This window comes from Microcaecilia unicolor, chromosome 1 (genome assembly GCF_901765095.1).
Source record: "Microcaecilia unicolor chromosome 1, aMicUni1.1, whole genome shotgun sequence".
NCBI classification, from domain to species: domain Eukaryota; kingdom Metazoa; phylum Chordata; class Amphibia; order Gymnophiona; family Siphonopidae; genus Microcaecilia; species Microcaecilia unicolor.
This window is the reverse complement of record NC_044031.1, coordinates 449985348-449999454: the sequence shown is the minus strand read 5'-3', so window position 1 is coordinate 449999454 and position 14107 is coordinate 449985348. Positions and strand designations below refer to the sequence as shown.

At 43.0% G+C, this 14107-nt stretch overlaps 1 protein-coding gene across 1 annotated transcript in view; it reads right to left on the bottom strand.

The window, feature by feature from the left end:
- Positions 1-14107, bottom strand: part of C1H18orf63 (chromosome 1 C18orf63 homolog) — a 186323-nt gene that overhangs the window by 125488 nt on the left and 46728 nt on the right. Inside the window, exons 3-4 of the mRNA XM_030212812.1 lie at positions 13818-13874; positions 5132-5243 (exon numbers count right to left, since the gene is read on the bottom strand). Of these exons, the coding sequence (XP_030068672.1) occupies positions 5132-5243; positions 13818-13874 (169 nt within the window). The remainder of the gene's footprint in view (positions 1-5131; positions 5244-13817; positions 13875-14107) is intronic.

Sequence of the window (14107 nt, the reverse complement as noted above, 5' to 3'; positions counted from 1 at the left end):
AAACATACACACTCCGAGGAAAACCTTGCTAGAGCCCGTTTCATTTCTGTCAGAAACGGGCCTTTTTTACTAGTAATTAAATAAATACCTCTTCTCTCCTTTACTCTCTGCTCTTTCCTCCTTTCAATGGGCCATTCTGCATAACTTGATCATATACTGATTATTGGTCTCATACATCAATGACTGGAACTAGGCCTTGCACCCCCCTTTAAAGCCTTCAGGGTTGTAACTGATACCTGGTGATGTCCACCCCCATCTATGCTTTTTTTTCTTTTAAAGTGTGAAAGGTGATCAAAACCAGTTTTTTTTTTTGTTTGTTTGTTTCGGCTGAAACCAAATCTGCAGCTGAAATTTGTTGCTCAGTTTCAGCCAAAACTGAAGCTAAAACTAAGTGGGTCTTGCCCCCTCCCTTAACTTTACTCACTTCCTCTCCCTTAACCAGACAGAGCCTCCTTTCTTTCTCCCCACCTGTGACAAGAGAGGGTCACCTTTCCACCTTCCCCTTCCCCCCAGAAACCAGACAGAGCCCCCTTCCTGGACCCACCATATGCTCCCCCAGGCCTTTCTTAAACCCTGGTGTTCTAGTGGCCTAACTGGGACAAGAGTGATTCCCAGTCACTTCTGTTTTTACAGTCTCCACCATCAAAATGGCTTCCAAGACTGCCACTGAAGATCTTGGCAGCCATTTTGATGGCAGAGATGGCAGGGGCAGGAGTGACTTGGAATCTCTTCTGCCCCAATTAGGCCCAGTAGACCACCAGGGCTTCTAATGGAAGCCTGGGGATGGCAGCAATTTTAGTCAGGGGGCTAAAGAGGGCACATGGACTTCATTTCATATGACTGCAGAAGTAAGAGTGGGGATAATCGCAGGGCTTACTGCTGTTGGTGATCTGGCTGCTCTGAAATTTTACATAGATCACTGAGTGTGAGAGGATGTACGAGTCATGACAGGATCCTGAGAAGCAGGGATAAGACATCTGTTATCTCACCCTGGGCACTGCAAACCACCTGCATGTTAAGAGAATGAAAGGTCTTTCTGTTGAAGTAGGTGGCCTTCCTCCCTCTTGGAGGCCTGATGGACATATGTGTTCCATCTATGACCCACAGGTCAAATGAAAAATAGGCCAGTCCATAGAACTGGATCACTGCTTGATGCTCCTGCTACACACTATGAGGGATGGCTATTTAGTCAAAGGTGTGGATGAGAAAGGCTGTGAGGAACTGGGCGAGACACTGTAAGATGACAGACTGGCTGAAGCCTACAGTGAGAGCCAGCAGAGATTGGAAACTGCCAGTAGCAAAAAAGGCTAGGGCTGAGGTGACCTGTAGATGAACCAGCATCGGTTGCCCTCTCTATGTGCTGAAGTAGAGGAAAGGTTCTATCTCTTGGCAGAGATAGTGGATAGCAGCCTTGTCAAAGCAGAACCTGGTCAGGCACTGGTCTTTCATGAGTTCTAGAAACTGGGGCCTGGGCCTATATATCCTGTAATAGGGATGCCTCCTCGTGGCTTTCCTCTCTTTCTTTCCATTGTGCCTCAGGCCGAATGGCCTGCCTAGCCCATTCATTCAGGTCAGTCATGTCTTCTAGCTCCTTCTACTAACACCCTGAAACATTCACCACCAGCAACTGATATTCGTTGCCACAGAATGTGGTAAAAGCAGTTAGCTTAGCAGGATTTTAAAAGATTTGGATAATTTCATAAAAGGGAAGTCCTTAAGCCATTATGAAGAGGAACTTGGGAAAATCCATTGCTTATTTCTAGGATAAGAAGCATAAAATCAGTTTTACTGTTTTGAGATCTTACCAGGTGCTTGTGACCTTCGGTCTTAGTATGGCATTGCTTATGTTTATATGTATGTTCACACACACAAACACTTCGCTAGAGACCCAGGGAAGCAAACAAACACACAGACACACAGAGCAAAAAGGGCACACCCAGACAGGTAAAGATTGAAGCAGGGTAAGCTCTCAGATGTAGGTTGAGCGGCACACAGCTGGGTTGAGGGGGAGGGGCAGAGAACAAGTGTGCACAGAGGGTTTGCAGATTACCAAGAGCAGATAATACACAATGCAAAGTGATAAGGGGTAGGCAATGACAGACCTGAATGGACAGAGAGGACAGTCATGCCAATGACTCACAAACACCAAAAATACAAGCAGTTCCAAAAGACTCCACCAATTTACAGTCTCCTTCAGTCACTACCAATGTATGCAGCCCCAAAAGACAAGTTGATATGGCATTTTTACATCTTTTATTGTAGCCAATGCTTAAATGTCCTGCCCTGCATGTGGTGCTACATGTACATAAGAACATAAGCGTTGCCATACTGGAACAGACTGAAGGTCCATGAAGCCCAGTATCCTATTTCCAACAGTGGCCAATCCAGGACACAAGTACCTGGCAAGATCCCAGAACAGTAAAACAGATTTTATGCTGTTTATCCTAGAAATAAGCAGTGAATTTTCCTAAGTCCTCTTAATAAAGGCTTATGGATTCAGCATTGCCCCCCTCCACACTTCTTAACTTGCCTTCTATATGGAGATTTCTGAATATAGCTGGCATCTATATAAATAAATCCCACCTTGAACGTTCTGAAGCTCCCTCCAACTGTGGCAGTGAAGTTCTGAACTGCTGTAGTCCTCCTGGCTATTCGGACTACTTACCACCGCCCTCAGCCACGCCCCATCTGCGACCTACGCCACGCCCCAACTGGACATAAAAAGCACCATGAACGTTCTGAACCACACTCTGAGGCTTCAAAAGTTCGTATGTTCGAAGCTCTGTAACCACTTTTAAGCACAGTACATCTGTGCGCCGCCATGATCTGAACGAGCGTCACAGCTGCAACACCCACGGATGAGCGTCACACCAATAGGAATACAACAAGGGAGGAGCGTCTGAGGCGAAGGCGTCAATCGCCGTTGCCACGCAACGGAATGCAATCACGCGCCATGCACCTATCAAACAACTCAAACAAAAGAAGGGGCGGACCTACGGCTCGCACAGCACGAGACTGCCGCCCAGCTGAGGAGAATACCGCTGCCCTGACAGTGCTATCTTGCAGAACCTGCCGCTCCGAACTGCCATCCGAACCCGCACCAACAAACAAAAAAAGTGAACAGACAGCCTCCAGCAGCCTTCGGGATACACACTAACAAAAAAAAAAAAAAAACAAGTGAAGAAACAGCCTCCAGCAGCCTTCGGGACACACACTAACCCCAAAAAAAAAACCCCTGTGAAGAAACAGCCTCCAGCAGCCTTCGGGACACACACTAACCCAAAAAAAAAAAAAAAAAAACCCGTGAAGAAACAGCCTCCAGCAGCCTTCGGGACACACACTAACCCCCAAAAAAAAACAAAACGTGAAGAAACAGCCTCCAGCAGCCTTCGGGACACACACTAATCCAAAAAAAAAAAAAAACCTGAAGAAACAGCCTCCAGCAGCCTTCGGGACACACACTAACAAAACAAAAAAAAAAAAAAGGTGAATAAACAGCCTCCAGCCGCCTCAACAGGGGACTTCACAAAAACTGAAAGCAGGAAGATAAAACCAACTGCAGTCTTCTCTGGACGAGGTTCACAGCCGCCCTGAACTGCCCTGATACTGCAGCAGTAACAACAGGGCAAGCTGGATGAGGTTCACTTTAAGGGAGGGGGCATGGAACTTGAAGGGGAGACAGACAAACACATGGAGAGGGGGTGAGAGAACAGAATGGGAGGGAAGGGGAGAGGAAAAATTATGCAGATGGAGGGCATAAAGAGAGCACAATCCCTGGATAAAAGAAATAATTCAAAACAGAAACACGGGGGGGGGGGGGGGGGCACCCTTACATTGCCACTCACAGGAGGGAAGGGGGGAAAACTAACAGAAAGGGGGCGACTGCACTTCACACAGAAGGAGGGGGCCGTGCACACATACACACAGTCTTTCACTCTCTGTGTCACTGTGACACACACTCTCTCGAACACACACACACACACACACACTCTGTCTCACTGTCACACCCACATTCTCACACAGGCATACACAAAACTCCTTTTTGTTTTCTTTTGTTTACACTTGCACAGCTGATAGCTGCTCGCTGCCTGCCGTGCCCCTCTTCCTTTTTACAAACATTATGCCACTTTTCCTCTTTTTCCCTCTTTTCTTTCTCTACAAACATGACAAGGGGGTTGGAACAGGAGGTCCTGCACAGCTCTCTCCACTGTTGCCACAGGCTAAGCAACAGTTCAGGCACAAGGAGGGGAGGATGAGGGCCAGAACAGGTACACAGACCACAGATGGAGGCGGAGGAGGGGGTCCTGACAGCACAGGTGAAGGGGGGAGGGGCGACCCACAGCCCTGAGAGAAGGGCTGTAGGGAGACCTGAAAGGAGGGGGGGAGACTGACCAGACAGGGAGATGAGGGGTTCTGCGACAACACAGTGGCAGACGCAGACGGAGGGGGGTCCTTCCAGCCAACATAGGGAGGGGGGGGGATGTATCTCCGTCACACACACTATCTCTCACACACACTCTCTCTCTCTCTCACACACTGACTGTCTCTCTCACTCTCTAACACTGTCTACAACACACACTATGTCTCACACTCGATCACATTCACTCTCTATGTGTCACACAGTCACTGTCAAACACTCTATCACTCTCATACACTCTCGCTCACATACCCACTCAAACACACTGTCAATCTCACACACACACTCTCTAACAGACACACTTGCAGCCACACACATTCAATCTGTCTCTCTCACAAAGTCACTCTCACACACACACTCTCTCAAACATACACACTCCGAGGAAAACCTTGCTAGCGCCCGTTTCATTTGTGTCGGAAACGGGCCTTATTTACTAGTATCTACATATAAGTCACAACCTTTCAAAAATGCAATTTATGCTTGGATGCCATTTATATGTGGATATGCCAGCATGTCCCCACAAAAATTGTGAATAGCATTTCTAAAAAGATGGCCTGTATGTTTATTATTATAGGGTGTTATGTCTTAGAATGGGATTTTTAGTTTGCTGTGCTTTCCTATGACTGCCAAGGTCATATAGTAAATAACACACTGAAATAAATAGAAATACAAATACTAAATCAGAAGAATGACTGATTCTTTGGTGTAAATTACCTTGGATGAACAAATGACCTGCCTTATTCCAGCTGGGAGCAAGCTTGGCTGTAAGTGTGTATGAAAGGCAAGTCTGAAGCATAGCTGCGGTCACTCGTTGTGGAACTTCCATCTAACAAAACATCAACCAACAGAGAGAAAAATAATTTGCATCCAGATTGCTAAGGTTGTACTTCCAGTTTCCATATAGACATTCACCCAATAGTAGAGCAGTTCTTATGCTAGAAATGCATTAAGTCTACAGTAACCACCTAGCTCTGGATTACAAGAAGCAGGTGAGTGGTGTGGGAAAATGTATAAAACATCCCCTGCATATCTCAGAAAACATCCTTCTGAGTATTTCTACCTTCTATTCTCTTGTCACTCAGGGGCTCATGGCTGTGAGGTTAATGTGGGCATAACAGTTTTACCATGGGATAGAATTGCAGGAAGGGTTTCAGTACAGGTAATAAGTCGCACGGAAACCCTTACTTCAGATTGCATTTAAATTAATGACTGCATTAACATGAATTTAAATGCAATCTGAAGTAAGGGTTTCCATTTGATAACAAAGCTGAAGTGGGAGAGACAATGAAAAAAAGAGAGACCAATAGAACAAAAGCAGGGGAAGTGAATAAGAATATAAGGAAGGAAGATACAGTAGAAAAGACTGAGGTGCTCCTACAGAAAGCCTCACAGTAGAGCCCATACTCTACCATATAATTATCACGCAAAAAACCCCAAGACATGCTATAATCAATGAGCATACAATTACTGTTGTAATCTACAGCATATTACTTTTCTGGCAATGCCTGAGCGGAGATTGGCTCAGGTATTGACAGGATGGGTTGACATTTAAAATTAAAACATAATGCCGTGGCATACATCAGTCCCTCACCCCTATCTAATGCATGGCTGCGGGATACTTAATGACTGCATTAACATGAAGTATCCCGCAGCCATGCATTAGACAGGGGTGAGGGACTGATGTATGCCACGGCATTATGTTTTAATTTTAAATGTCAACCCTTCCTGTCAATACCTGAGCCAATCTCCGCTCAGGCATTGCCAGAAAAGTAATATGCTGTAGATTACAACAGTAATTGTATGCTCATTGATTATAGCATGTCTTGGGTTTTTTTGCGTGATAATTATATGGTAGAGTATGGGCTCTACCGTGAGGCTTTCTGTAGGAGCACCTCAGTCTTTTCTACTGTATCTTCCTTCCTTATATTCTTATTCACTTCCCCTGCTTTTGTTCTATTGGTCTCTCTTTTTTTCATTGTCTCTCCCACTTCAGCTTTGTTATCAAACTTTCTGTAGTACATTTGTCTTCCTTCATTTTCAATCTCTCCTTCAAACATATGCTTCATTCCTTCATTTAATTTACTTCTATTTATAAAGCATCTTTAAACACTATTCAATTTAACTGAAGTGTACAAAGTATGTAATCATATCAATATATTATAAAAATAATTATGCACCTGCCTATGATCTATGTCTTCATATTCCTTCTCCACCCCTTTCCTCTCCACATTCCCATACTTCTTTATTACTTCCTCAACTTACTACTACTACTACTACTACTATTTAGCATTTCTATAGCGCTACAAGGCATACGCAGCGCTGCACAAACATAGAAGAAAGACAGTCCCTGCTCAAAGAGCTTACAATCTAATAGATAAAAAATAAATAAAGTAAGCAAATCAAATCAATTAATGTGAACGGGAAGGAAGAGAGGAGGGTAGGTGGAGGCGAGTGGTTACAAGTGGTTACGAGTCAAAAGCAATGTTAAAGAGGTGGGCTTTCAGTCTAGATTTAAAGGTGGCCAAGGATGGGGCAAGACGTAGGGGCTCAGGAAGTTTATTCCAGGCGTAGGGTGCAGCGAGACAGAAGGCGCGAAGTCTGGAGTTGGCAGTAGTGGAGAAGGGAACAGATAAGAAGGATTTATCCATGGAGCGGAGTGCACGGGAAGGGGTGTAGGGAAGGACAAGGGTGGAGAGATACTGGGGAGCAGCAGAGTGAATACATTTATAGGTTAGTAGAAGAAGTTTGAACAGGATGCGAAAACGGATAGGGAGCCAGTGAAGGGTCTTGAGGAGAGGGGTAGTATGAGTAAAGCGACCCTGGCGGAAGATGAGATGGGCAGCAGAGTTTTGAACCGACGAGAGGGGAGAGGTGACTAAGTGGGAGGCCAGCAAGAAGCAGATTGCAGTAGTCTAAACGAGAGGTGACAAGGGTGTGGATGAGGGTTTTGGTAGAGTGCTCGGAAAGAAAGGGGCGGAGTTTACGGATGTTGTAAAGAAAGAAACGACAGGTCTTGGCGGTCTGCTGGATATGAGCAGAGAAGGAGAGAGAAGAGTCAAAGATGACCCCAAGGTTTCGAGCTGAGGAGACAGGGAGAATGAGAGAGCCATCAACAGAAATAGAAAACGGGGGGAGCGGGGAGGTGGGTTTGGGGGGGAAAATGAGAAGCTCGGTTTTGGTCATATTTAATTTCAGGTGGCGTTGAGACATCCAGGCAGCAATGTCAGACAAGCACGCTGAAACTTTGGTTTGGATGCAAGGTGAGATATCAGGGGTAGAAAGGTTTTCTATTTCCTTTTTTACTGTGTGCTCTTGCTCTCCTTTTATGCAATGAACTTTTCTTTCCGCCTGTGCTTTCTCCTCATGAGATTATGCCCCACTTCCACTTTTTGGTTTTCAAGTTAAAGTGCAAGAGAGATTATCTCTTTCTTCATCATCTATACAGTATCTTTTCCTTTTCTTTCAAATGTTCATTCACTCTCCTTCTACACCAGTGCTCACCAATCTTTTTGCAGCCACAATTCCAATTTGCATGATCATGGAAAAGTATGTACCCCCCAGGCGGAACAGGACAATGACATCCTATGGAGTTCCCACCCAGGTTGCGACTCTAAATGTAGTTTTCGCAACACCATTTGAGGTCACAGCCAACAGTCTGGGAAGCACTGTTCTACACCATCTCTCTTCTACATAACACGTCTTCCTTCCTCCTTTTTCTTCCCTGCTCCTCCTCTTGCATTTACTCAATCTTTTGTTTTCTTCCATTCTGCATTGCTCATTCTCTTGCTTTCTCTCTTCTTGTGTTCTCTCTATTCCTCTTCTCAACACTACCTCTCATATGTCATCACTTCATGTTTTCTCTCTTCCTCTTGGAGTCTATCAGGGCTTTTGAAGGGGTTGAGGAAAGGTGAAGATAACTTGCATCTCCATCATGACAGCAAAAAGACAACAAATCTGAATATGTTGTAGGGACCCTGAAGGGGACCCAGGAGAACTAGAGCGTTGGGGTTTAGCAGGGGATAAGGGAGAAATTGGACATCTGTGTCAGTCATATAATAAAGGAAGTTTAAGTTTTTCTAAGACTGAAAACAGTGGCCTTGAAGACTATGAACTGTGAATGCTTGGCTTAGTCTAATTACCTGTTGAACCAAATATGCTAGAAAAAGGCCTTGAAACCGAGGCCTGAAAGAAACAGAGAAAAAGTGGCCTATAGAGTACCCAAAGAAGGATGTGCATGGGCCAACATGATACGGTGTACTTACTGATGGAACAGACGAGGCCTAAGAATGGCAAAAATTGTGTTGTTGCCAATGATATTACCATGTAAAAGAATGAATCTGTATTCTGAAATTTGCTAATAAAAGCAGCTCAGTTAAAGGAGAGATCAGAGACCTATCTAGCAAAGCTGCTGGATTTTGCAGCTGTGTGATAGTCTCTCCTGAATCTGGCTTTAGTAATAGCTGTAACCTGTGTTGTGTGTTTATTTCCTCAAACACACCTAGGGCTCTGAAATCTAAGAGCCGAGGTAAGGGCAAGAAGTCCCCTAGGTTCCAACAGCCATCAGTTTGGTGCCATTTTTGTCGGATTCAGAGGCCAGCATCTGTTCAACGATGGGATAAGTATGAATATGGGAAAGACATTGAGAAAAGGTGTTTATAAAAAGTGTCAGATGCAGTATGATGAATAGCAAAAGAAAACTGATGAGACTGCTAGCAAATCTAAGAGTCCTAGTAATAAGATGTTGCGTTGACATGGCAAACAGGCACTGGAGTTGATTGCCAGCGATATGACCACATCACACCATTTTCGCAAAACCTTCACTGGCTACCAGTACAATACAGGGCTAAATTTAAAACTCTACGTCTGATCTTCAAGGCCCTTAAAGGAAATGGCCTCCAAGTACCTGAAAAATAGAATGACCCTCTACACACCTCCAAGGACACTAAGGTCTTCTCAAGGACTATCACTAACCACACCCTTTCCAAAAGACTTTACACAATGTGATACCCGCAAGCGAGCTTTCTCTGGCGTAGCTCCCACACTCTAGAATGCACTCCCTGAAAGGCTCTGCTTAAAACATGACTATCTCTACTTCAGGAAGCAGGTGAAAGCTTGGCTCTTCAACCAGGCCTTTAATGGAAGAAGTAACTAACTTGTTAGTCTCAATCACACACACAAGGAGTGACATGAGCTGCACATATTGCAGCAGGACATGTTTATCCAGGTCATTCTAAATGTAGCCTTTGTGTCATATGTAGGGTCACTACAGAAACTCCTAAATTTTGGGATAAAGTTAGAAAGAAATGGATCACTATTCGAGGTGCTATGAATTGCACTTCTAAAGCAGTGATTTACCTTATTGAATGTCCCTGTGGTCTTCAGTATGTTGGGCAAATAGAGTATGCTAAAGACGAGACTGATTGAACATAAACACAGTATTAATGCTGAGAAAACTTATACGCCCTTGGTCAAGCATTGTATACAGTTACATAATTCATTTGAGCGATTAAGATGCATGGCCATTGAACAGATCATTGACAATGGGCGGAGAGGAGATATTTCTCAATGTTCACACCAAAAGAAACAGAGATGGACATATACTCTGCAAACAGTCATTCCAAAGGGATGGCAGGCAGAATGAGAGGCATTTTACTGAATGGGTGACAGCTATTTGTTTCAACAAAACAGCATTTTCTATTGGTTCTGTTTTTGACATCATCAGAGGGACGTTTTCTTCTGAGAGTATTTATTCGGGCTGTCGCCATTTTGTGTCTGGTTGCGTGACTGAAAAGGTTTTCATCCTGATTGCTGTTTTTCCTCCTGAGGCAGAAACAAAACAAGAGGGCTCCTTGTGGGGAGATGCTATGTGCTGCAGAGAGACTACTGGTGGAGTTGGACCCTTTTGATGATTACAAGCAGATTTCGTGTAGTTGCTGCAACCACCCGGGTGGAGAAGCTAAGTAGAAAAATTTTTTTTTTTTTACTCTGTGCACTTTTGGCATGCTTTGGACATTTTTTCAGTAGTCTATAGTGTTTCTGACACTAATCCTAGAGAACGTTTTACAGCTAAATCTTTGTTTTCTCTGTTTTTTGGCTGCATCGGTTTTTTCCTCCTGAGGGAGTTGTTTTCCACTGCAGTTTGTTTTCAGAGAATTGATTGAAACCAATGATAAGTGCCTTTTTAAAGGCAGACCATCTTTGTAGGCTCCCTGAGCTATTGAGGTTTCCTTTCTTTAATACTTGAGTGGTCTGTAGTCTCTGGGGTTACTGTTAGAGTTTGGAGCAAAAAATTTTGGGGTGATAATAAGAAGTATACAATCCCATACTTTGTACTGTTATTTGAATATATTTACTGCTGTAATTGTCTATTGCTCATGTTTGATTTATTCTTAAAGTACACCACCTTGAGTGATTTCCTTCCAAAAGGCAGTAAATAAATCCTAATAAATAAAAATAAATAAATAAAATGTTTGTTCACCCCTTCAAAGAAATGTAATAGTTTGGTGAGGCAAGATTTCCCTTCACTAAATCCATGGTGGCTTTGAGGCATATTTTCAAAGCACTTTGGGAGGCTAAGTTCCATAGGTTTCTATGGAACTTTGGGAGGCTAAGTGCTTTGAAAATGAGCCTCTTTGTCTCATTAATCCATACTTTTGCATATGCTTTGTAATTTTGTTGTTTATAATAGTCTCTACCATTTTGCCCAGCACCGACTTCAGGCTCACCGGTCTATAATTTCCCAGATCACCTCTGGAACCATCTTAATGACTGGTTCCACTTTACTTCTCAATTCTCTGTAACTCAGTTAGTTAGTCAAACCATATCATTTTAGTTATGTGTTATATGCGCCTATTTAACAGTTGGGACCTCTGCTGCTGGTACCTTTAGTTTACAAACCTCTGCATCAAATGTGGCACTGGTTCTGCAAACTACATGGCGTAGATCATTCTACATCTCCGTTGCTCCCACTTTTTTGCCCGGACTCAGCACAGCGGCTGTTATTAGATGGGTTGCTAAAGGGTTGCACTATTTACGTCAGGTGGTATTGGATGAGGGGATTATTAATATTTTTGAGGGGCTTTGTGCAGATTATAAACTTTCTTCTCAAGTCTACTTTTCGTATCTACAGTTTCGCTATTATACTGCCTCTCTACCTTCTGCAGCCCTGACGTCAGAAGTTCTGGAGTCTCTTTCAGAAGCGCCGTGTTTGGATGCCCAGCTGGCTGTCCCATTAAAATGTCATTATAAACATTTGTAGGATAGGCTGCAGGCCTTCAACTATGATTCCTTGGCTTCTGCTTGGGGGCAGAACTGGCAACTGTCATTACTAGTGGACAAATTAAAGTCTGCTTGTTTGGTATTTACCATCTTACAGCCACTGTTCAACTATGGGAACTGCAATATAAGATGTTAATGTGTATGCACATTTTGCCGCATCGGGTGCACAAAGCAACTTTGGTGCCAACTTCAAGCTTGAGTTGCAAATATCATGTTTTGTTCATGGAATGTACTTGACTCTGACAAATAAGGGCTTAGTTTTTTTTCTAGGGCTGATAAAAGCCAGAGAAATTTGTAAAATTGCAGAGATTGCTTCAACAGGGATTGATTGAGAATAAAAAAAGGTCTTCTAGTCATTTAAGCTTCAATAATTGGGATTATCAGGAATTTCTTTTTCCTCTTCCCTTAACTGCAGCAAGAAAATGGAGGGGGGAGGAGGCTCACATTGTACTGTTTTCAAACGTTCTTTGTTTGACATGTATAAGTGACAAATGTTACAGCTGCACCAACAAGTTGTTTTGTTTCATGTTGCTGTTCTAGAAATGAGATTGTCTTAAATTAACCCTTTTGTTTATTCTCTCTATATGTCAGTTTAGATTTAAGGTTATAGTTTCTTGCTTTAGTGACAGGAAAAAATAATAGAGAATTGTACCACTGACTGCCAATGGAGATCTTTTGTGGAAAAAATGATTTAAAGATTTAAATATTGTTATATGTTTCCAACATTTTTATTGATGAAATAAACATATGAAACAATACAATATCCAAATGTGCATTGATACAAGTGTTGTTCATGCATAATCCATCAACAATCATCAAGAATTTTAACTCCCCCCCCCCTTTTCCCTGTACCCCCCCTTTCCCTCTTTCTTTTATCAATCTACCTGTTATAGGCCTTTAATACAAGTCAATTTTTGAAGAAAGCTCTTTCAATATCCCTTATGTTATATCAGGCCTTCCCTTTTTAAATATTGTTATAAAAGATGCTATCTTTATATCGATTCTAGATTCAGTGCCTTGTTTTATTTTTGTTGTTAAAAAAAACCCTCTAATATATGGCTTGTTTGTTACATTTCCTGTGTACTGTTGCTTTCAGAAAGCCACGATGTGAGCCTGAACAAGTATGAGGCTCACATTGCAAATAATAATGAAGATGGTTGATGTGTTTTGACCCCACCTGATTTGAACTATTTTTGCACACTTTTGTACAACCCTTGTTTAACATTTGTTGAAGCCTTCTATTCACAGTCTCTCCAGAGAAAGGCTGACCTTCTTCAGCTAGACGACCAAATACAAACCCTGGGAGGGCAACATACTGTATTAACAAAGGGGAAACCAAAACAATAAATATGAGGACAAACCCAAAGGGACAGAGAAAGTGATAGGACCATTGTGGGTAGGGAGGAGGACCCTGCCTAAGCACTGCTGGAGCTGCCTCATGAGTTGAGGAAGACTAAAGGTCCTGCAAGGGATCTGAGACAAGAGGTCCAGCATGCTCAAGGTCAGATAAAATGCACTCTTGAGCATGCTCCATCCTGGATAGACCTGCTTCCAAGGCACCTAGTTGCCAGGCAATGGCCTCAATCATTTCCTCCATCTTGTCTAATACAGCAGCAACAGAGCATCAGCTCTCTGTATTAGAGAGGAGAGAGGGGAATGCAGGAGGCCATTTTCCCCTCCAGCAGGTCCTCCAAGCCCCTCCTGAGGGTAGTCCAGCTGCTTCTGATGTGGGAGATGGGATCTAGAATGGGCAGGTAGGATTGGGCAAAATTATGGCCATCAGGGCAGGAGAGGTGTGGTCCTCTTCACTTTTCCCCTTTCTCCTCCCCATTCTCCTTCTCCCACTCAAGGCCTGGATAGTGGTTAAAATACAAGGTTGATCAGTTCAGGGTAGCTGGTTCAAGTCCCAGCACTAGGAGCCAGAGCTGTTTACCTGACCTTCTTGCTATCCTCCACTGAGTGTAGAATATGTTGAACAGATCAATGAAAAAAAATCCCACCTTAATGGTTTTTGAATTATATTTCTTGACAGAAGAATGTGAAAAAATGCATAAGGCTATGAAGACTTTTACAAGGCAATGTACATTCTATATTATTTATATTGATTTATATCTGTACTTACTTTAGCCCAATGTTTCTCTACAGCAGCTTGAAGTTTTCCAGATTTGTAAAATGCTATCTGAAAATAAAAAGAACAAACTATCACATCTATTTCTTTTTAAGTGTATGCAAAGGCAGTACCACAAGTGATTGCTGTGGGAAAGTCATTGTTGTATCAGTAATAGCTCGGAGCAGGTCCTTGCTGGGCAGCGTAGTCTAATACATTATTATTTCCTTGATCGAACTAATACCAGACTTTAAAGAAAGTACATTTCAGACAACAAATCTTGCATCCCATGACATTTAGAACAT